The sequence below is a fragment of the Semicossyphus pulcher genome, unplaced genomic scaffold, assembly GCF_022749685.1.
Source record: "Semicossyphus pulcher isolate SPU_LCO1_2020_fin unplaced genomic scaffold, fSemPul1.0.p SCAF_6, whole genome shotgun sequence".
Classification (NCBI taxonomy): domain Eukaryota; kingdom Metazoa; phylum Chordata; class Actinopteri; order Labriformes; family Labridae; genus Semicossyphus; species Semicossyphus pulcher.
In genome coordinates this window covers 22,233,791-22,257,011 of record NW_027211737.1, presented here as the reverse complement: position 1 = coordinate 22,257,011, position 23,221 = coordinate 22,233,791, and the positions used below count along the sequence as shown (strand labels likewise).

The following is a 23,221-nucleotide window of genomic DNA, read 5'->3' as shown; positions in this document are numbered from 1 at the left end:
TTTTCAGAGGATGCTCACACTCTCTATTCTATCTATTCCTTTGTGTGATCATCATCTGGAGTAGGTGGGGGGAGAGGAGGGGTGAGGTGCGGGGTTGTGGGTGAATTTTATCAGCAGATGTGCCTTTGAACATAAAAGCGCTGCCCTTTACTTCACATTCGGTGTTATAATTCCAGCATCTGTCTGTGCAGCGAGGTTTCAGGGGATTTACTTCAGAGCTGATGGCTCTAGCGGAGTTAGTGGCTTAGGTGTTTTCAGGCAGAGACTAATTGGCAGCGCATCATGCTCACGGCTCAGGCCTCACGTGCGGGTCTGTGTGTTTCTGTGCACAGGATGTGGGGACAGTCTGCAGGACAGCAGCGGGAACTTCTCCTCTCCTGGCTTTCCAAATGGATACTCGGCGTACATGCACTGCATCTGGAGGATATCAGTCACACCCGGGGAAAAGGTATGAGCACGTGGAAAACACCAGACGCTGACATGTTGTGTGTTTCTTCTAATATACCTGAGCATCAGCAATTTTTAAACTTAGTTCTCACCTTTTCTTTGGTTTCTTAGATCATTCTGAACTTCACCTCCATGGATCTGTACCGGAGTCACCTGTGTTGGTACGACCATGTGGAAATCAGAGATGGATACTGGAGGAAGGCGCCTCTCAAAGGTCAGTTTTCATGGCATCATACCACCCAGACTGCAATTTACGGTTCATTTCATTATCCATTAATTCGATGATTATCTCCAAACATGTTGTTTTGTCCAACAAATGGTCAGTGTGCTATCACAAAGGAAAAGTAAAGCCAGAAAATGTCTTATTTTTCTGGGCAGTTGATACAAAAATCCCAAAATAAAGACGCTTATTGTCAGTGTAGTTCTTATTCTGTCCGTGTTTCTGAGCACTGCCTCTGTGAATTGAGTTTTGGGAAAGTAAAGAGCTGTGTGGAGGAATTTCAGCGCTGTAGTAGTTGCCATAATGATAAAATCTTGCTCTATGTGTGTGTATCTTCACCTTTGACCCAGGTCGTTTCTGTGGTGATAAGCTGCCCGAGCCAATCATCTCCACCGACAGCCGGCTGTGGATTGAGTTCCGCAGCAGCAGTAACTGGGTGGGAAAAGGTTTCTCCGCCGTTTATGAGGGTAAGCACCCGTTCCCCCATTCCCCCGACCTCCATGAACCCCGCTCCAGTATGTAGCTCAGCTGACTGAACGCATGGCCGCTCACACATCCAACAATGTGCCTAGAAGCTGCAGTAATATCCACAGTTTTTTGGCTCCCCTACTGCTGATGTGTCAGGCTCTTTACGCTGCATTAATCAGAGTTTGGCCGGCCTTCACATTCAGCTCCATTGTTTCCAGGCCGTGCAAAGGGCTGGTGTGTATGTTTGCGTGTGTGGGAGCTGGTGGTGGAGGTATTTCAGCTAATCCACGCTGCGTTAATCAGAACAGGGAGCACACGTTTCTTTCAGGGGCATGTGTTCATAATATTGCTATCGAGGGAGCTCAGTATTGTTTTTATTGTCACATGCAGCCATCTGTGGAGGGGAGGTGAAGAAAGACAACGGCCAGATCCAGTCCCCCAACTACCCTGATGACTACAGGCCCAACAAAGTGTGTGTGTGGAAGATTACCGTTGCTCAGGGCTACCACGTAGGCCTTACCTTCCAGTCCTTTGAGGTACGACAGCAGTGCTTTGTTATTTTTTAAATCAAATGTTTAATTTGTGTGAATTTTATGACTACTTTGGAGATTCACTTTACCCTCAAACTTTCTTACCTTACCCAGATTGAGAGGCACGACAGCTGTGCCTATGACTACCTGGAGGTGCGTGATGGAAACTCTGAAAACAGCCCCCTGCTGGGTCGCTTCTGTGGCTACGACAAGCCAGATGACATCAAAACCAGCTCCAACCAGCTGTGGATGAAATTTGTTTCAGATGGCTCCGTCAACAAGGCCGGCTTTGCTGCAAACTTCTTCAAAGGTCAGAGGTTAAGGGTCGTAAAGTCTTATCTGAAGTGCTCCGACAATCACTCTTTTGTTGTAAATATTGCAGCTCTGCAGGTTTATTTCACATGTTTTTCTTTAGCTTGCACTGCTCGTTTCTGTGCGACCCTTCCCTCCTGGCTCTGCTGATGTTTTGAAGAGTTTCTCTCGTAAGCCAGCGAGCCAGGGGGCCGGCTAACGGGGCCCTAACATATCTTTGTGTTTTCAGAGATGGATGAGTGCTCCAAGCCGGACAACGGTCGCTGTGAGCAACGTTGTGTCAACACACTGGGCAGCTACAAGTGTGCCTGTGACCCAGGCTATGAGCTGGCTGCTGACAAGCGCAGCTGTGAGGGTAAGTACAGGGAGAACAGTCGCCAGCTCTGCTCACCATGTAATTTACATGCGAAAGCTCTTTACACAGTTAGCCATCCAAAAACAATAAGTACAGTCATCTTTAAAGCCAACAGTGATGCTTGTGCTGGCTGAGCACTGTCTTTTAAAGATTTGAGTCACAACAATGCAAACATTATTTTTAGCTCAAATTACATGTTGTTGTTTAAGAGCTAACTATCAGTATAAGAGCTGTAGAATATCTGGTAGACCACTTAACCTCTGCCCGCCCCCCCTAGAGGAAGACAGCCATTAGTACAGTTCTGTCATGCGTGCCAAAAATCAGCTTGTTAAGTAGCTCTTGTAGAAAACTTTTAAGGTTAAGAATTTAAGAGCATTCAAGTATTTACATTTAACTAACATAATCTGAGAATCATTTTAAAACAAAGGTTAAATAAAGTTGATGATACAGTGTAATCACAACTGAATAAATGGCAACAATCCCGCAGGTACAAAACCTTCTTTGCCACTCCTGCAGGACGTGAGGTTTCTGACACGTGCTCCTTAAAAGGCAAACTTCCACTTGTTCCAAAAGACAATGGAGACTGAAGAAAATTTAAACAATTAGACACTTTAATAAACAAACGTTAGAAACTAAAACCTCCTCTTTTCTTTTGACTTTAAACCTATATGCCTTTTATATCGTATTGGCAACGGTTAGAAAAACTGGTGCTTCCCGTCCTGCTTGCCTGAATGCACTACACTTTGCTACACTCACGTTGTTCTTTACAACACCAGCAAACATTTACGACAGCAGGATTAAACAATTAAGGGAGCACAAATATTATTATAAATCTGCTATGTTATCAAGAAAAAATAAGAAAACAAATATTATATAAATAAATACTAAATTATTTAACTTACAACTGTATTCAAATGAGACATAATGTTAATATAAAGCTAATCTTCTATATGGCTCTTAACGTAATTCACTTTATTAGTGTTTTAGTATTATTATACATACATGCATTGACATACAGAGTTTGTTTGAAACTGGTGCATTTGTAACGTTTGTATTGCAAATATAAATAGCTAAGTATCGTATTATTGTCCTCTCCAACACTTCACCACATCTATCCATTAATGTAAGCTGAAAACATCCACGTGAGCGACTGGGGAACACCAGTTGTTTTAACATGTTGTGTATTGCATAACCGATGCAAAGCTTGCCTGAGTCGTCACACGCAGGTCAGCCAGTAATCGTGTTATTCAGGACACAGAGGGATTTTTTTTTACATGGCTTTCCTTTCAACTGTACAGTTCTCAACATAACATTTGGTGATTCATTTCTTCTTGCTCATCTGCAAGTCTATATAAAGCTAACTTCTTGTCTTTTGTGTGATGTGTTTTCTGTCCAGCTGCCTGTGGAGGCTTCATCACCAAGCTGAACGGGTCGATCACCAGCCCGGGTTGGCCCAGAGAGTACCCCCCAAACAAGAACTGCATCTGGCAGCTGGTTGCCCCCACACAGTACCGCATCACTCTGCTCTTTGACGTCTTCGAGACTGAGGGCAATGACGTGAGCACTGGGGTTTTTTTGAATCGGCGCGGGGTGGGTTTGTTCTGTGTTATCCCTCTGACACTGCAACACATCTGTCCTCTTTCAAAGCAAACAAAGCCTTCCTCTCCTGCACGTGCTCCATAATTAAAACCAAATAAAACGTCCCAGCCTCCTCACGCTCTCTGTCTCTCTGCCCAGGTCTGTAAGTACGACTACGTGGAGGTGCGCAGCGGGCTTTCAGCTGATTCAAGGCTACATGGGAAATTCTGTGGGGCGGAGAAACCAGAAGCTATAACCTCCCAGTACAACAACATGCGCATTGAGTTCAAATCAGACAACACAGTGTCCAAAAAGGGCTTTAAAGCACAGTTCTTCTCAGGTGAGTCTCCTTGCAGGGCTCCTTACAGCTTCACACATCTTACCTTTTAGCTGCTATCTGTCAAACCTGAAAGAAAACAGTCACCAAGGTTGTGTCCTCTGTGCTCCCGCAGACAAAGATGAGTGCTCTAAGGAGAACGGAGGCTGTCAACATGAGTGTGTCAACACCTTCGGAAGCTACAGCTGTCAGTGCAGGAGCGGCTTTGTGCTGCATGAGAACAAACACGACTGCAAAGAAGGTACCTGATCTTAAACTGTTGCCTCTTTGATTTGATGACTTATTTATGCTTCCCTTTAACTTCTCATCTCCACTAAGTGTTGGACTGTTATTTAAGCATGATACAGAGGTCTGTGTTGACTCGATGATGTCTTGTTGCAGCTGGCTGTGATCACACTGTGAATAGTGTGAGTGGCGTCATCACCAGCCCCAATTGGCCGGATAGATATCCCAGCAAGAAGGCCTGCACCTGGGCCCTCACCACCACTCCGGGCCACCGCATCAAAATCGTACGTGTCACTTCCTCCCGCTCTCTGTATCATTTCAGTGGTCAGTCATGTGTTTATTTGTGCGGCTTATTGTGCAACAGAAATCCACTGGGGACATCTGTGTTTACTGTGCTGATGTCAGAAGCCGTTATGCCATCCCTAACGATGATGTGTGGCTCCCCCTTCTGTTGTTATCTGCATTTTTATCCACTGTGTCACTGAGAAACAGTAGATGATTTTAAACTTGGCATTTGCAAAAACAAAAATTATACTCAGCATTGTCAAGAATTGAAACAAGTTTAAACTCTAAAATGTTTTTTGTTTTGCTGCAGGCCTTCAATGAGATCGACATGGAGGCCCACCTGGAGTGTGCTTACGACCACATTGAGATTTACGACGGGCGAGATGGAAAATCTCCAAGCCTGGGTCGCTTCTGTGGCACCAAGAAGCCCCCACCCATCACGTCCAGTGGAAACAAGCTGTTCGTCCGCTTCTTCTCCGATAACTCTGTGCAGAAGAAAGGCTTCGAGGCGTCCCATACTGCAGGTAAGGATAGATGCTGTAATAACGGTACTTAGCGTCTCCTTTTGCTAAATAAGAACCGTAATGTGGTACCTAAAAGAGATTCCAGGAAACCTCCAAACCGTCATGTTTTGGGGGCATCAAGTTAATTTCAGGTCAATTACTCACATATCAAATTGCACAGCAGGTTTTGGTTGGAGTACATTCAGGATTTAGTTTTGATTACATTTCACCACCCTGTCTGAGAATGATTATGACTCATATTTAACAACAGAGCGTGATTTATACTCCTTTGTATCTGGATGACTGTGAAACCACAAATGAGGCAGCAACCAACATGCACAGCAGATGTACTTGTACCCTGCTCAAAATGTCCAACTCAGCTCAACTTTCCTGCTCACAGAGTGCGGCGGCCGCCTGAAGGCTGAAGTCAAAACCAAGGACCTGTTCTCCCACGCCCAGTTTGGGGACAATAACTACCCCGGAGCCTCCGACTGTCAGTGGGTGATCTCGGCTGAGAAAGGTTACGGCGTGGAGCTCATCTTCCAGACCTTTGAGATTGAGGAGGAGGCAGACTGCGGCTACGACTACATGGAGCTCTTCGACGGAGCGGACACCAAGTCCCCACGGCTGGGACGCTACTGTGGCTCAGGGGTAAGAACATTTCTCTCTGACAAACACCACCGGCCTGTTGCAGCACTCTTTTGCTGTTTTACAGTAAAACAGCTGGAAGTTTCAGGCAGTTCATGAGGAAGTTGTCTTGCTGTTGAGTAACCTTTGGCAGCTGCTTGTGAACGACCCTGGGGCTTTTGATTCCAGTCCGACTTTAATCGCTTTGTTAAAGTTGGGGTTTTCCTCCAGGTTTGGGAGTGTTGCAGTTGAGGCGCTTGTAGGTCGACACACTCGCTTCACTCCCTGGGTGCAGATAGCCTATCAGAGCCTCTGGCATTGGGCTATAACTGCAAATTAATCAGCCAATGCTGAGGTTGCAGCTCGAGTCTGGAACAATGAGGCCGGCAGGGAATAGAAACACACGTTTCCTCAGGTCAGAGAACAGCTTGATCTCATTTACACACTTCAATAATAAGCTGGGGCCTTTCACTCACGCCTGTTCACACGAATCATTTGCTGGAGGGGACATCACACCCTCAGAACCCCGGGGAGCGGCTTCTCAATCAAGTTTCCTTTTATAAAACCGGTTGAAATAAACTGACACAATTCAGTCCAAAGTAGGGTGAAAACTCATTATAGTGCGGGGAGGCTTCCTTTAGCCCAAAGGCTTTTCTGTGTTAAACAGTCGACTACACATTGTTGGGTCTACTATAGAGATTTAAATGCATTTTTTATGTTTCAAACTCATTTTGTTCTAAACCCAGACTTATTAGCTGTTGTAAATACATTATTCATGTTGTGAGTGGCAACAGTCTGCTGTTTTACACTTTGTGAACAAGCTTTGGATGCTCCGATGCTACAGCGCTTTTTCGCAGCCTCAGAGCAGCTGCCTGAGCACCTCAACCAGCTAATTATTTTCCAGTATAATGTGCTGAATTAATATTCATGTGATAACACGACTCTGACAAACAGCCAGGTCCAGTATAGCGTATTTTCTGTGCTCGCATAATGCGGTAAATTCCCCTTTTGTCTTACTGGAAACTGTTGGCTGGCTCTTTGCTCGTGACAGTCGAAATATATGAAGTGCTCGCAGTATATGGTTTTGTTCAGGGAAGACGGAGAGGTGCACCTGGAAGTAATCAGCAGACTGTATTTTATCCTCGCTTCAATAGCAGCTAAAGCCTTAATTAGAATAAAGCTTTAAAGGGCCAGTCCCGGTCCTGGTCCCTCATGTGGCCCCTGGCTGCCACAGGACGAACAATCCTCTGCAGTCCGAAGCCATTGGTCATGGTCACTGATTTGACTTCAGATTCAGCATGTGAGGAGTCTTTAGTTCGAATTGAGGAGCAGTCAAGGAACCAGAAAGCAGCAGCACAAATTAATCTCTTGTTTTGTCTCCTCACAGCCTCCAGAGGAGATCTACTCGGCCGGTGACTCCATTGTGATCAAGTTCCGCTCTGACGATACCATCAACAAGAAAGGATTTCACGTCCGCTACACCAGCACCAAGTTCCAGGACACACTGCACTCACGCAAGTGACCAGCGGGGGCCGGAAGGGGCCGCGCGGGGCAAAGGGGCAAACGGAGGGGCCCCCAGGGGAGGCGCCAGCCTGACGCTCGGAAACCTTCGGCCACCAAGATGAATCAGACACGACAGAACAGCCGCAAGACCACCAACCGCACCTCAGCTCCTAGGGGCTCTAGCTCCCCCCGCAGACTGTGAGGAGTAAAGCCATTCTGCAGTACACCTTGTTTTTACCTTTTTATGGTTAGGGGTGGGGTGGGAGGAGGAACGTCCGCTTTAGGCGGGGAAATTTAATGACCCAGTCCCCTCCAGATATTTTTTCGTTTGTTTCTTTATTTTTTAACATGCCTCCTAACGAGAGGCACAAAGGAAAACAGTGGATTCTCAGGACCTGTAGGAAGGCAGGCATCAGCTGGACAGATCCCTGCTTTTGTCGGGCCAGCCCACCACATCCAGGGGGGGAGGAGAGGAAGAGGAGGAGGAGTACGGGAAGGCCTCCTGCACTCCTCAATGATTGCTCTCCTCTCCTCACACTTTCATCCCTTTGGTTCAAGGATTCCTATCTGTAAGAGGATAAGAAGGACTTGACTTGAGATTCTGATACTGTAGGTCAGTCAATTGCATGTAATAACAAGGAGAGCAGGAAAACTGTACAGTGACAACACCAGCATTTGTAATTGGCATTGTCCTGGCAACCAGTGGCAAGTTTCTCGTTGTTACCATTAACAAGGAAATTAAGGAAGCAGTTATCTTATTAAAGGACTAATAAATGAATTGTGGTCCATGTCTTCTGGTTGGTAATTGCTCGCCTGACGACTGGCTTTTACTGTACCTCCATGTATAAAGTAATGTGTATGATCTTTCAAAGGGAACATGTGCTTTTCTCAGCTCGAACCAGTTAGCACTTTACAGTGAATTGTTCCAAAATCATGAGCTTATGAGTTTTTGTGAAATGCAATGCCAGTTCACTTATTTTTAAATGCATTTTATCTCTCTTATTCTTCATTGTTTTTTTTTTTTAATTGCTCCATTTAGTTCCTCAGGCATACTTGAACATTGTGTGTGCCCTGCAACTAGGGGTAATAAAGTTATGACTTATGTTTCAGTGTTGATTTACACTTCTGATGTAAAATAATTTCTCTCCAGAGAAAATGCCTTTTTCTTGGTACAATGAAGTATTTCTCAAGAACCAAATGAGCCTGGGTATTTATTGTTAAAGTAATTACATATAAAATGTAAAGGTGCAAAAAAGGTACTGTTGAAACTAGCCCTATAATTGCCTTCTAATGTGTAGCCGATGGTCTATGTTGAATATACGATGTTGCTCACTCGTTCCTTTTCTCCATTTATTTCTCACTCAGCACGATGGGAGTGATGTGGTGTGACGGGGCAGCAGACTAACTGTTTCATGTCTGACCTTTTGCTCACAATATTACCTGATAGCTGTGAACCATCAATGTGCCATTACAGCTCAATCATGTCCTGCTCTGCACTGACTGAGCTGCTGTTTGAGTATGGGACATGTGAGTAGGAGGAGAGATACACAGGTTTGTGTTTGACGTATGTTTCAGAGGATTATTTTGACACCATGCAAACATAAACGACTATAAATACTCCTCCCTCATGTTATCTTTGATACACTATTAATAGATGAAGCCTGTCATTTGAGGCTACAGCATGAAAGCATTTCCTGTTCCACCTTGCTAAATATTCATCCCCCTACACGCAGCCTCGCTCACCCTCAATATTTATTCCATTACTGTTCTGTTTTAAATAATAACGCAGGGGGCAGAGCAGTGTCGCTTCACAGAAAACTACCAGACTGACACGACTGAAATTGGCCCGCAAACCACTTCATCCAACAAATAGTTCTGCAAGATGAATAAAAGATTGCAGGCGGGGTGAGACACAGTTTAAAAGGATCAAGACATATTCATGAATAAATGAAAAAGACACCCCATAATTTATGTTTACTTTTCATGATGGATTTTCACAGATGTGCCCAAATCTTATCAGAGGTTATTCAGTAAGTCCTATATTTGTTTAATATCCTGTTCTTTTACTACATTATCTGTATTAAATTGAAATGTTGCTCTTCTGGGCTGCACGGTCGTGCTGTGGTTAGCGCCGTCACCTCGCAGCTAGAAGGTTCCTATAGTTCAAATCCTGGTTTGGACGGAGGGGGGCTTTCTGTGTGGAGTTTGCATGTTCTCCCTGTACATGCGTGTGCTCCAGCTTCCTCCCACAGCCCAAAGATGCTCGTTGGGTTCACTGATGACTCTAAATTGGCCATAAGTGTGAGCGTGTGAGCCCTGTGATGACAGCTGGGATAGGCTCTAGGGGCATTTCCGGTAATCTCAATATTCGAGTAATCTAATTACCTTATGAACGACTAATCGAGTACTCGCGAATTATTTATTTTTTTACCGTTAAAAAAAAACATACGTCGGACACGGACCTCCCGGTCCGGAAATAGTATTCTATATGCCTGTAAGAGAACACTTCTGTCTAACACTTTAACAGTAATGTAAATAAATTGCCAACAATGGGAGGCTCCGTAGGTTGCTGTCTGCCTCTATGTGACAGCCCTGTGATTGACGAGCAGTCCAGGGTGTACCCCGCCTCTCGCCCAATGACAGCTGACCTTGAACGGGATAAGCGGTATAGATAATGGAAGGATGTTGCTTTCCTGTTTTAATCAAAAATAAAACCTTAGATATAGCGGAAATTAAACACACAAAAGCAGGAGCTGATGCAGAAACGTCTTTGGAGTGTCTTTAAGGGAAGAGTGCATTTCAGTACTTCCACATCAGGAAACATATCACCCTTTCAAAGTAATATTCTTTTCTCAAACATTTATTTCGTATTCGCAAAAAAAACAAAGTGACGTCCCTACATGAACTGCTTGTGTAAAAAATCCACATTTTGAACTAATGTAAATGGACTCTCCAGAAGTCCCTCCGCTGACAGTGCAGATATACTGGCAAGAACCCCGTTCTTCATTTCTACTGCAACATAATACATTTGCTGCAGCTTCACTTGAATAAAACAGAGGACTCTCTGGAACTACAGTCTGCCTGGGTTTTTCTGCTTTCACAAAAATACTTGCAAACATCTTCCTTCTTCTGTTTCCTGCACATTGAGCAGGAACGCTGCTGTCTGCACAACACCTTCCTTTTGTTTAATGAAACATTGATGCACTGCAATTTAAAGTAATATGTGAGCCGTTTCTTATGAATAATTAACCACAGCCAACTGGAGATGTGACGCTTCCTGCTGGAGCTCGCTCAGTAACTGTGACTGTAAGCGAGCAGTGACAGGTCTTCGTCGTTATGTAACAATGCAGAAGAAAGCAGTGCTGAGCTTTCACAAAAACAAAAGACTCCCGGCTTTCTGCACCTGTTTTATTTGACTTTCACGAGTAACACACACACAAAACAGAAATTTACTGCTCTTTGCTGCAATAGAGTCAGTCTCTCCCCAACCATTATTGTGTTATGTGGCTTGACAAATGGTCCTCCACTGCGGGGCATAGCAGAGCGTGAGTCGACGGGTGTGTGAGTGCCGCTCTAAATTGTGTGAGAGCAGAGTTGCTTGTAGTAAGAGCCTACGAGTGTGATGGAGGGTGTGTTAAGAGTACGCCTGAGGACCTGATGAGAGGGCTCTTACAATTTGTGCTGATGACAAAAATAGGGACCTTGAAGAAGTTTGAGATTTAAGATATAAACATGTGAAAACATCAGGAAAGAGGAAGAGGCCTTGAATGTGTGAGAGCAGCATAGTGAAACATTTAAATCACACAGTACATTTAACAAAACTGTGCACCGTATAAATCTGAGTACAACTTTTAATCCAGCCACATGAGGACATCATAACCTTTGTTACAAATGTGGCTGAATAAAACATTCAACGTCCAACTCAGAAAACACAAAACAAACGTGATGTTTCACAAGATGCATGTGAGTCAAGTGAACCGGTAACACTAATCTTCACAGACGTCAGAAACGCGCGGCCCTGACGGTGTTCACAACAGCAGGTCACGGCACAGTCAGCGGCTCTTCACAACTCCATAAGTTACACTGATGAAAACTGTGACTCAGCCAGTGTTTCCCCACGATTACTCAATCATCTCCACCTCCTGGCTGAAGGCGATATGGAAGCAAAAAAAAAGAAAAAAAGAAAGTAACTCCGCTGAATCATCACGTCAACCGAGAAAGTGGCTGGTCAACCCACCACTGTGAGTCACGAGGTCGTTTACACAATATTTTAGTACTTACAATCCACTGATCAATACAAGTGAAAAGATGGATTATGTGATGGGAAACAGCTTAAAATTATGTAATAGATTCTGACATCTTTGTGCTGTAAATAAGGATCATTTACTGATCTGATATTCATCCTGAACACGGAGGGAAAAACAGTTTATAGTTGTTTGCATACAGAGGGACTCCTCAGCCTGACATCAGTGTGAGTTTGGGTACAGTTGTGTTTACGTGCTGACTGACTGCCAGGCCAATCCTCCCAGCTGTCCTCCCACCCAGCACACAGCCGCCCCCACGGCTGCCGCCGCCGTCACCACCAGGCCGGCCTTCAGCACAGCGCTGCGGGGTCTGTTGAAGCGGGCGGGGGCCATGCACGCCAACATGGCCACGGTCACGGTCAGTGTGAACAGAATGGAGACAGCGGTGTTTATGGCAACGATCTGGCCGAACTTGGCGAAAGGCACAATGACACAGAAGAAGAGAGGGACTGTGGAGATCACTGTGGTGACGGCGCTGGACACTATGGCAACGCCCACATGGTTCACTGCCTCCAGGGTCCGCCCCCGCCTCTCGGCTGCAGGCTCCTGCAAACAGAACATGGTTTACTAAGAGGAGCCGCTCCTCTTTACTCTTTAGCCTTCAGCGTGATTCTCACCTTATTGAAATCCCAAATCTTAGTCACTACCTTGTTTTAACATGTGTGCTATTGTGAATCACATTTTCACTCTCATACCGAGTTATGAGCAGGCGTAGAGGGCATGGTTTCTCCGGCGAGCAGGTATCCCTCCACCAGGTGCAGACAGTAGTCCACTGAGGATCCAACAAGTATAGAGAGAGAAATGGCCTCCACTGCTCCCATCTCCCAGCCGAGCCAGTACATGACGGCCACCACCAGGCAGATCACCCCTGTAGAAGGCCAAAAAAACTCATAAATACACACATAATCGAGTCGTCGGTTGCATCCAAACCCTGAAAGCACAACTTCACCTCTTACCTAGAATGGTGATGAGCACTGGCAGGAGCAGCAGAGGATGAGCAGTAAACACGGACACAGCTGCCACACAGATGGCCAGAGACAGCAGCAGACTCCAGAGGGCACTCTCCACACCTACAGACCACAGAGCAGTACATCAGCAGACTTTTGCACACCGCTGCTCTCACTAACTCCTGTGGATTAATCTGTCAAAGAAAGCAGGAAAACATCTCTTTACAGTGCAGTGCCATCCCTTCACTTGCCTATGATTTCCATGAAGATCTGCTTCCAGTGCTCGCAGGTCTGGAAACCCCGCTGCAGAGCGGACGACTGCGGGAGCGAGGCGAGCTGCTCCTGGATGAAGTTCTCCCACTGGAGGAAGTCGGAGTAGGTCTGAAAGGAGGATTTGCCCTTGTATGTGGTCTTGGGAGAAGAGAAGTAGAGCTTTAGGCAGGGCATCAAGTGAAAGTGAGAAGCATCTCTGTAATGCAGCGAGATAACAAGCTATAAGATGAAGGGACTCACAGACTCGAAGGCCATGGACAGCCAGCGGACCTTTCCTCCGTGCATTCCCACCGTTCCATGAGAGAGCTGCCCCGGGAGCAGGTTGGGTTCAGGGAGGGAGTGACACTCGGGATGGAGCAGAGGCAGGATAGAGGAGAGTTTATTACCTGAGGAGATGTTTCCGATCCATAAATATAATATAACTGTTTTATGATCTTTCAGCTAAAGTAATAGATTTTCCTTTGAACTGTGTCTGTTACCTGAAGGCAAACACTGCGCTCCTCCTGGCTTCACGAGTTTCTTGTTTGCACTAATCACTTTACAGATTTTACAAAGACGCCCCATTTCCTGGAAAATATCAAAGTCTGGATCCAATATGATGCTGCCCTTTGAAGAGAATTAAACACCACGTCAACCGCATGAGAAATCAATTTAAAATCTGGCTCTGGTTTATTTCGTCTGATTATTCCGATGTGCTGACACAGGTGTGACCCTCACCATATCTCCAATAACATGGTTGTCCCTGCGTCCAGTTCGGTTGACTCCCAAGATGCCAAACACAACAAACACCATCGCCCCGGTGTCCACCAGAGGACGCACCGCCGGGCGGCCACATGCACCGCCGCTGCAGGGGTTGAAGCCAGAAGTTTTGGATGGTTTCGTCTTGGCAGCAGCCGAGGGATCTTTGGAAATAGAAGCAGAGAAAAATCTGTGGAGTAGACTTTATTTATACACAGCAAAAATATGTGTACAAGTGAAGCACTGTGGAAAATCCTCAAGTGGGCTCAGAGAGTGCCACTTTAAAAGCTAGATTTGAATAAGGAGCCGTATCAGTGCATTTTCTCTACTTTAAAGACTCATTGAGACTAAATGACTTGAAAAGACATTTCATGCAGGGCGAAAATGGTTCTCCTGATGGGCTCAAAAACCCTCTTTATGATAATGATGCTGTGACACTTGCTCGCTCACCACTGGGAAGAGGAGAATAAAAGGATCCCTGTGTGGGTCCATCAGGCCCAGAGCTGATGCCGCAGCCAGGCGGGCTGACACACACGCGGCTGGGATGAGGTCTCAGGCGGAGCTGGGCAAAGAACAGCCTCCTGAGAGGGAGAAGCAGAGCTGAAGTGACAGATTGTCACTAAATCCACATGACAAACCAGTGAATCTAATGTTTTTTCATTTGGGTTTTCACCTGCCGTGCTGCTGCTGAGACAACGCTACGTAAAAGGAGAACTCGGCCGTCCAGCCGTGACGGGGGTCGCATGAGGTGGATGTAATCATCCAGCTGGGGTACGGGTGGTACACATGGGAAACACACACTGTCATTCTGGTGGTGTAATTGCTGCGGGGCTGATTATAAGCCTATTCAGATAAAACAAGATTAGTTTTAAGCCGCTTTAGAGAGGCATATCACAGATGGGACACGTAATGTTACAACAAATTATAAAATATCATTAAGCCGACTTTTTTTTTTTTGCTCTCTAACCTGAAACGATGACACCTCCTCGTGCTCTGAGCTGCACAGTTTCCACGGGGAGGGAGTGCTGGTGTTCAGGGAGAAGCGGTAAAGGGTTGTAGAGGCTCCGAGCTCCAACTTTGACACGTACACTGTAAGTAAAGGGCCTGAAAAGACAGTAAAACGTCTAATATACAGGTTAAAAATAAAGTTGAAGACAGGTTTTATGTGCTGGATGTTTCACCTGTTTGGTTGGTGCTGTAATTTGGTTTCACTGAGCTCCGAGGAGACGTGGAGGTTGTGCTCTGGGCCTGCTGATGTGCAGAAAACTTAAAGGCTGATGAGGAAGTGTGGGTGTACAAAAGATGGGGCTTTTCCATGAACACACCTGCAGGACACAATGTGCATTTCAGATATTTTCAGAGGTTACACCTATGAGTGTATTTCCCTCACTGCTACAGTCTCACCTGAGCACATGGGGCAGGAGATGCCCTGACCGCTGAGGTTGCTCCTCAGAGCCAGCAGAGACTGGAGGTTTGTGTCCCGGCGGAAGAGAAGTGGGGCGTGCGTGGCTGGCCTCAGGAGACAGCAGCACCCGGCAGATAAGAGCAGGACCAGGAGGAAGACACCTGGGCCGACAGGAACACAAAGATGAACAATGGCAGAGAGAGGAGGGTCTGATGGAGGAGATAGAGCAGCTGAGCGACAGATCAGGAGCAAGGATCAATTACAGTCACTCCTGAAAAAAGGAGAAGTCAGAGAATGTGTCCCTGATCTTTTTTAGTTTAAGTAGTCTCAAACTTCTGGGACATTCTCTGAGTTTATTCAAAGGTCTCACCCAGAACGGCTTTCCGTCGCTCCACAGCCGGCTCTGCCACTAAGTGCTTCAGGGCCCACTGGAGATTTGTGCTCACCACACCCACGTGCTGCCGCCCTGGAGGGGACAGAGGTGTCTCCACCGACAGGGAAAGAATGGCTGCATCACCGTCTGTGTCACAGGAGCCTGGTCGAGACAAAGACGGCGGCTTAGTGGTGCCTGGACAGTGGCGTTTTACAGCCTGGACTCATTCCCTTTCCCCATTCTGCCCCCATCATTCATTCAAAGCGAGGGAGATAATAATCTCACCTGGCTCCATCTCCACTGACAGAAGCGCCACATCATCATCCTCATCTGACAAAGGGCCGTGGCTGGCTGACAGCCCTGAAAACAGCTTCCAGCTTCAGAGGGAGGAGGCAGTGTAGGGAGAGAGACAGCTGAAGGGATTACATTGCGTCTGTGGTGTCGCACAGCATGCACAAATAACATCTCACACAAAAAGTAAGGAAAGAGCAGCTCACCAATTCAGCCAGGCGTGTTCCTGAGGCACCACGCACTCAGTCCAGATACACAGCGCGGCTGGCATCAGGACGGATACCCAGAGCCAGCAGCAGCTGACAATGAGGGCCATGAATAGGCCGAAGTCATGCACGGCTGGGATCTAAGTGTCAGTTAAACGAAGAACAGTGTAAAGGACCTTGAAACATTCAATTTGTGCTTATCGCATGAAAACAGCTGTCTGCTGAGAGAGGCACTTCTATTCATCCATAGCAGAGGAGTCTTTCACTCTCCCCGTGCAGATCCTATTAACAGGCGCTCTTTCTCTCCCGTGATTACCTGAGAGAAGGTGTTCGCAGCGTAGGCAGCCGCAGTGGTGAAGGAGGTGAGGAAAGTCGCTCTGCCAGCGGTTTTAATTGTGTAGATCATTCGCTGCTGCGGCTGGCGCAGATGGGAAGCCTGTCTGAAGGTGCTGATGAACACAAATACATCATCCACCCCTGAGAACAAAAGAGCTGCTTCAATATATATTGTGGTAAATGTACAGAAAATGTGGTTTTGGAAATAAACTTTTTACTCTCTCGCTAAGAAGATCTAAATGTAAAGCTACATCCAGCAGCTGGCAGCATTATGTATATTAGCTTAGCTAACTGGCAACAAGAGGTTGTTTTAATGGGGTTTATTTAGTGATCTGTTTCTTGGCTTGGTGCCAGTAACTTTAAAGCTCGTTTTCCGACCACGAAATAGTCTGGACACAAAAAACACATCATTTGTTTCTGTACAGATTAAACAAACTAGATATAATGTGTAAATAAGTAAGCTTGATGGGTGGACTTTGTCAGCGTCGCACACAGCCATGCTAGCATTTCCCCGTTTCCAGTCATTATGCTACGCTGCTCGCTACAGCAATATATCTAACATACAGAAATGAGAGCGGTATTAAACTGCTCAAAATGTCAAACAAATCCTTAAATGTAAAGAGTCGTGTCATTGTTTTCCCTTACCAATACCGATGATAACAAAGGCTGCAACTCCATTGAGAATGCCCAGGTACCTCACCCCAAAGACCACATGGTAAAGGAAGAGAGCCATCAAGCAGCTCAGTCCAATGCTGGCCAGTCCGAAGAAAGTCAGAAACACTGCAGAGAGACGAGAAAACATTCAGATCATTCGACTTCAACACTGAGATCGCCGCACACCAATGCAAGTAGGGTAAGGAGCAGGTCATACTATACCAGAGAAGGATGTGAGGACATAGACGAGCACAGTAATGCAGGCTCCACTGATGACAGCCAGCATCATGTCATTGTGGAAGGTGTGTCTCACCTCATCGTCAAACAGCTCTGTCCCCCCATACAGCACCTTCACCTGGCTGAAACCAGACACAAAATAACATCAGTGTATACTACATGAAAATACTGGAGGAGAACGTAGCACATCAAACACTTGAATGGCACAGGGTGCACTGTAATAACCGGCCCATACTGCAGCGAGTGTCTCCTGACCTGGTAGATTGCTTGGCCAGCATGTCCGCATACTGAACCACAAAGTTTTTAAAGCGAGATCTTTGCTCGTCTGCTCGGTCCTGCAGGGAGAAGTAGGAAGGAAGAGGAGCTCCAAAGTGGATCTCACTGCGTAACAGAGAGGAGGAGAGACGCTCGGGGGACAGACTCTCGTCCACGTACCAGTAGAACTGTGGGTGAGTGATGGCCAGACTCAGAGAACCTGGCAAAACATACACAGCAAATCAGCACGACTTCCAGTAGTGTTCCTTTATCCTTAACAAGCTGCTCTTTACTTACCTTGAATATCAGCCAGATCCGGGCCCATGCCGTCGTAGTATATCTTCCCTCCTTTTTCACTAGGGTAGAGGTATGAGAGGATGGAGCTGGGTGGGGAGCAGTAAGAGGGCCCCAGTGGCAGATCCCTCAACATTTCCAGGGGCTTCCAGCAGAACTGATGAAACTGCGGGTGCTGCATGAGCTGCCGCTCGACATGATGAATAGTCTGCAGGCGTTCTGGGGTGAAGATGTTTCGATCGCCTTCCCCTTGAGCCACAAACACCAGCTCGATCCTCCAAAGAGCCTGGCTCTGCAGGTAGTAATTGGGGGCAAACCTGCGGCTCCTAATGAGCGGCAAACCTGAATTTCCCTCCAGTGATCCCTCCCTGTCCTCCTCTGCTCTGTGATTTGAGTTGTGCTTCATCATTTCCTCCTGAGCCAGATCATGTCTTGTCCTTTTATCTCTGCCCGCTGCAGCTCCTCTCTTTTGATCATCTCCTGAGTCTAAAGTGTCGTTTTGAGGAGCGGAGGACTTCACACCCTCATTATCTGTCCTGTTGTATGCTGCTCCCTGCCAGCCAAGCTTCTCCAGTAAAAGCTCCTGCAGGGCCTCAGCCTCGCTGTCATCTAAGTCTCGCCTGCGTCTGTCCCAGGACCCTAGCTGAGTCTTTACAGCGATGGTGAGTGCGTCGAAGCGCTCGGCGGAGAAGTGGCTGTGGACCTCAAAGGCACTGTAGGAGAGGTCTATGTCCAGAGGAGGGCAGTAGAGGAGCATGTAGGCAAACAGGGCGCAAGGGAGCATGACAACGACCCCTAGAACAACTCCACTGGCCCATGGCTGTGTGTACACCCACCCCACCGCCCTCCACGGCCCACACGCCCCCGCATCCTCCGAGAAACAGCTCCTTCCTGCTGCATGAGCCACTCCATCCTCGTCATCCTGCTCCTCCTCCTCCTCCTCATCTTCCAAACCTCCCCAGCTGGTCTGAAACAGCAGCGGCTCGTCCTCCACATCCATGCTGGAACCTGTCAGGGACACATAACACCAATTGTCATCATCGCTCACTTCAAGTACCACCCATCTTCCTCTCCTCGGGCAGATGAACACGAGCACAAAATAGATGTTTGAACTACCCGCTGCTGACACGAGCATCAGACAAAAATGAAGGACAAGGCAGCTGCAAAGTTGAACTTAGAAAGCAAGGGCGTGAGAGTTAAGTCTGTCCTCCAGCAGCAGTAACAAAAGGCCTCCGCTGGCAGAAAACTGCGGAGGGGAGACCTGTCTTTCTTAAGAGCCTATGCTTGCTGTCTAAGACCTGCTTTAAGATGCTGATCACAAGAGCTCGAGGGTGAGACAGGCTAAAAGCTGTGATTTAATTCTTCTCTCTGTCCGCTTGTGTGCCTGCCATTATCACCCGGAGACAGTCTGCCAGTGGCTTTCTTCATATCAGCAGTCAAGGTAGCAGAGTCTGCTCTGCAGCAAATTAAATCATCTCACTTGTCTAATTACTGACAAGAAGAGCGAGCAGAATATTAGACAGACTGGTGGAATAAGAAAGGGTTTATCTCCTGTGATGGGCACCCTTTGACTAATAGTGTCAATAGGTGCCACTTTTTTTCCTCTTCCTCCTTCGCACACAAGGTACTGCACATGGTTTGCATTCAAGTGGCAGCGAGACCTCTAACTGCAGCAATTTATCTCTTTAAAACAGAGCTTTAAGGTCAGCCAGGTAAGACAGTGAATTTTGATTATGAGTATAAGATAGGTGCGCTCAGCTCTGCAGCTTTAGAGAGAATCCATCATAAAACAGAAGAGTTTCAAAATGGTACTATTAAATCAATATTTGTAAGAGATGACTTCTAGCGTTGGAGAGCAGGGAAGAAAGAGTCTTGAGTCTTGATGTTGATTTATGTGATTTTTTTTTACACCTGATTAAACTTTATTTCATGGCTCTGCTAAAGGTGCAAACGTGCCGACACCTGCTGCAGAGAACCATCTCGTGTGCGGCCACCTGCGTCCACACGGTCTCCAGTTCAATGACAGTTTATCCCACGGGTGTTTCATGTCCTTATCTTTAATAACCTCGGCTCTACGGTTTTCCTCTTTCCGAGAGAGGGGCTGTTTTTAATGTCCTCATATGTCCACAGGACTTACATTTGCTAATGTGTTTTTATGCTGGATTCCTGCTTTCATGAAAGAGGTTTTAAAAGCCTGTTGAGTTGGAAACCAAGCGCTCTGCTGCGTCTAATATTTTGTGAAAAAAAGGCCTATTAAGGGTCATTTTTTATCGCTGAAATACTTTTATTAATCACCATGTCATCTCTCAGCACAGACAAGGACACCAGTGCACCTGCTAATAGGAGAGCAGCAGATCACCTGCCCACGCAGCGTACACACACTCTTTTAGAGGACAATTTCATTGATGGTTTTGACAAAGTTTGGATGTAAAAATGTATTTTTAGTGACTTTTGCATCACAGTGCCTTTTTGTTTGCAGCAGAACAAGGAAAACGTTCTGCTGTCGTGTACAGGCTGTGTTTTGGGGTCAGCATTACTGGTTATCTGCTCCCATCAGGGGCTGTAGTTTCAAAATGAGCTCTATTATGTTGTTTCCTGTAATGACATAACCAAGCTCCTTTTCCCCCTTCAAACATGTTTTATGTTTTATAGCAATATGACCAATTTTTAAAGATATGATTGGGCAATTACAGTAAATTAAAAGGAGCACGGCTGCTAATTTTGTTAATTAGATTATTTTAATCCTGTTACGTTTCATCTCTGCCTCAACAGCTTGTTTTGATGATGCTGCTCTCATCAACAGAAGATGAGAGGAGGCAGGCACGCAAGCATAAAAAAACATGATGAGGGAGAGGTGGGATGGAGGAAACGGGGGAGAGAGAAGCCTGGGGAATGACTGAACACACACACACACACACGCCACAGCCGTCGCTCTTCAAACAAACGACCAGCACCTCAAAGATCTGCGAAAAGAAATCGTGCATTTCTGCTGTTTATTATTCATGGAAAATCTAAATGAGTTGACTATCGGCACATCTCCACAGCTCCTTTTTCTGTGACCGTTTCTACATCAAGACAGGCTGATCAGCGGTGCAGATGTCAAACTCTGACAGTCTGAGCAACTCATTAGAGACTCATAACTAGACTCGGTTCCTGCAGAGCTCTACAGTGTACATTGCAACAGACAGCATGCAGGTACAGCGGAGGAAAGATAACTACAGTGATGCACGGCCCTCGGGGACACATCTTCTTCTCTCTTCGTGATGAGTCTGACGCTCCTTTGCAGCCAAAAAACATTGCACCTCATATGCAATAATGATGAGCGGCGTACAGCTGCAGAGCTCTGTGAGCGCTGCAGAGCCGGGTATAACTAATGTGTTTACAAGCTCCTAGAATTGTTCATCCTAGATTAGGAGCGCGCAGCAGATTTAAACACTTTGCAGGTGTGGATTAAAAATAGAGTGTAATTTGGCAACCTGCTTTCTGTATTTATTGTGAATAAAAGATGTTTCCTGCCCGGCTCGGTCTAAATTAAAGCTATGTGGTTCTTCATAGTGAGGCTGTTTCTTTGTCTCAAACGTTGTTGAATAAAATTTTAGAAAGATAAATGCATTGAGGCCTTAAGTGAACATCTATTCGCCTCTTTTGCGGGGTGAAATCTTGTATTTATCGCTTCAAAATGAACCTGCTGTTGTATTATGCATGCTGTCTGACTGTGGATTTTAATACCCTTGCCTTCCCTCATATAAAAAGACTGAATTTTGAACTTTCTGTGCATGTCTTAATGATTTTTTTCTATGTGGTACAGCTGCTGTATTTGATGGACTGTTTTTTGCAGCAAAGCGCTGTTCTTGGGCTTTTCGTGTTCACTGACTTGAGCAAAGAGGGGGGTGAACCTTAAGCTCCTCTACACCAGATTTCCTCATGTTTTTTTTTCTCCAACAAAAACGCGGATAAGCTGAGTGTCAGCGTTTTTTTCCCTCCACTCCTTCTCTTGATTGTGTTTGAGGTAGGTAAGGTGGGAGCCCTGAGCAATCCCAGCCTGCTGTGAGCCTGAACTCGTCACCTCTAACCATCCCCATCATCCCTCCTTTCGCTCTCCATCTCTCACTCTCTTGCCCTTTCTCTTACCTTCAATCTTTCCCCCCTTTTTTTCTCCATGTCTCTATCCTGTCCACCAAGGTGAGGGATTTGTTACCTTCATTGCTGACAGCAGCTAAAAATAACCCCATCCTCTTCAGTTTATCTCCTCTCCATCTCATCCAATATGGATATCACATGCTGCCTCCTGCCCCACACACACATCCAGCCTGGTGTAAACTCAGGCAGCATACCACCTCATTTAAAGGGGCATTGATTTCAGCACCAGTGCCCTATGAATATACTCCCTATGCATGAGCGCTCAGCAGTATGTTTATAGAGGACGTGCCTCGTATTCTTTACGCACAGTGAATACGGAGTCAAGTCCAACTCTCGAGATCCATTTGCACCTAACGACGGTGTTCATTTTCTTATTGTCGATGAATTTAAGCTCGCACTGACGCTCTGTGCGCGGCGTGTGAAGCCTCCTGGGGCTGAACCAGGCAACTCCTCTCACTCTCTTGTATAAAACTGATTAAATAAGCCTCATGTAACAGGGATGGTAGTTAAATTTTTCTGGCAGTGTAAACACAACACATTCAAACACATAATGAAGCCTATTTCCCAAACTTATCTGCCTCAGAGTTACTCTGATGAACAATGCGTGTACTCCGAGCAGATATGATGAGCTTTTATTGATTTTTTAAAGCATTCTTCCCACTTTCTTTCATTTTCTCGACAGCTGCACAGTTTACTTGAGTCAGTAATTAATCTTTCTAATCAATAAATCAGGCAAAAACAAGCGCGTCCCTATCAGAGAAAATGTCTGCAACACAGAGGAGACTCTTACCTGAGGCTGATGAGACGAGAATTACAGGTGGAGCGTTCAGGCCTACTGGGTCCACTTGTGATGTGCTGAACTTGTGCTCTTTGATTTCATCTCCTCCATGCTCTGGTGTGAGGAAAAATAAAAAACATTTACTGCTTTATTGTCATAGTTAATAACTCATCAATGTAGAGAAACACCGGAGGAACCTTCTCAATAGAATAAGACACAAAAATCCACTCCCCCCAAACACACACACTCTACAGGAATCCTCCAGCCTAAGCAGTTAATAATGTGTTGTTTTCCTTTTATGCTCCTTGGTCCTTTCTCTTTCTCGTGCACCCTCCCCTCCTCTCTTACCCGGTTGTCCAGGCGACAGAGTCAGCGAGACATTTCTTCCCAGAAGCTCCTCTCTCTCCCATGGCTTTGTTCAGCCTGCTCTGCTGACTGGCTCACCGGCGGAGGAGAGGCGAGGAGGGGAGCGCAGACCGAAAACCTCTGAGCAGCACCGCTGGAGGACAGAAGAGCCTGAAGGGGGTCTTTAAACAAATTTAAATGTGTGTTTTGACTGGTTCCTATTAAAGTCAGCTGCTTTATATGTGAATTATATGA

General features: G+C 46.1%; 2 protein-coding genes across 3 annotated transcripts in view; one reads left to right on the top strand and one right to left on the bottom strand.

The window, feature by feature from the left end:
• The window catches only part of bmp1a (bone morphogenetic protein 1a), a 30,548-nt gene extending 21,447 nt beyond the window's left edge, over positions 1-9,101 (top strand). The window contains exons 8-20 of the mRNA XM_069682898.1: positions 333-448; positions 559-661; positions 1,018-1,134; positions 1,526-1,671; positions 1,780-1,975; positions 2,207-2,332; positions 3,729-3,889; positions 4,070-4,250; positions 4,363-4,488; positions 4,629-4,756; positions 5,068-5,281; positions 5,661-5,911; positions 7,275-9,101. Coding sequence (XP_069538999.1) covers positions 333-448; positions 559-661; positions 1,018-1,134; positions 1,526-1,671; positions 1,780-1,975; positions 2,207-2,332; positions 3,729-3,889; positions 4,070-4,250; positions 4,363-4,488; positions 4,629-4,756; positions 5,068-5,281; positions 5,661-5,911; positions 7,275-7,409 — 2,000 coding nt within the window. The 3' untranslated portion in view covers positions 7,410-9,101. The remainder of the gene's footprint in view (positions 1-332; positions 449-558; positions 662-1,017; positions 1,135-1,525; positions 1,672-1,779; positions 1,976-2,206; positions 2,333-3,728; positions 3,890-4,069; positions 4,251-4,362; positions 4,489-4,628; positions 4,757-5,067; positions 5,282-5,660; positions 5,912-7,274) is intronic.
• Positions 9,102-10,790: 1,689 nt separating this feature from the next.
• On the bottom strand, positions 10,791-22,969 carry disp3 (dispatched RND transporter family member 3). Of its 2 annotated transcripts, XM_069683855.1 has the most exons (22): positions 22,865-22,879; positions 22,634-22,735; positions 17,707-18,711; positions 17,410-17,629; positions 17,140-17,276; positions 16,909-17,043; positions 16,244-16,404; positions 15,928-16,067; positions 15,716-15,807; positions 15,428-15,592; positions 15,057-15,218; positions 14,834-14,977; positions 14,620-14,756; positions 14,326-14,495; positions 14,103-14,233; positions 13,632-13,816; positions 13,394-13,520; positions 13,155-13,300; positions 12,893-13,052; positions 12,651-12,764; positions 12,390-12,562; positions 10,791-12,240 (listed from the first exon to the last, which is right to left on the bottom strand). In XM_069683855.1, exons 3-22 carry the CDS (start codon positions 18,701-18,703, stop codon positions 11,884-11,886), a joined length of 4,053 nt encoding a protein of 1,350 aa, XP_069539956.1. In that variant the 5' UTR covers positions 18,704-18,711; positions 22,634-22,735; positions 22,865-22,879; the 3' UTR covers positions 10,791-11,883. The 2 variants fall into 2 exon arrangements, with proteins under 2 accessions (XP_069539956.1, XP_069539955.1); XM_069683854.1 differs by having other exon boundaries at positions 22,634-22,969.
• Between the last annotated feature and the right edge of the window lie 252 nt (positions 22,970-23,221).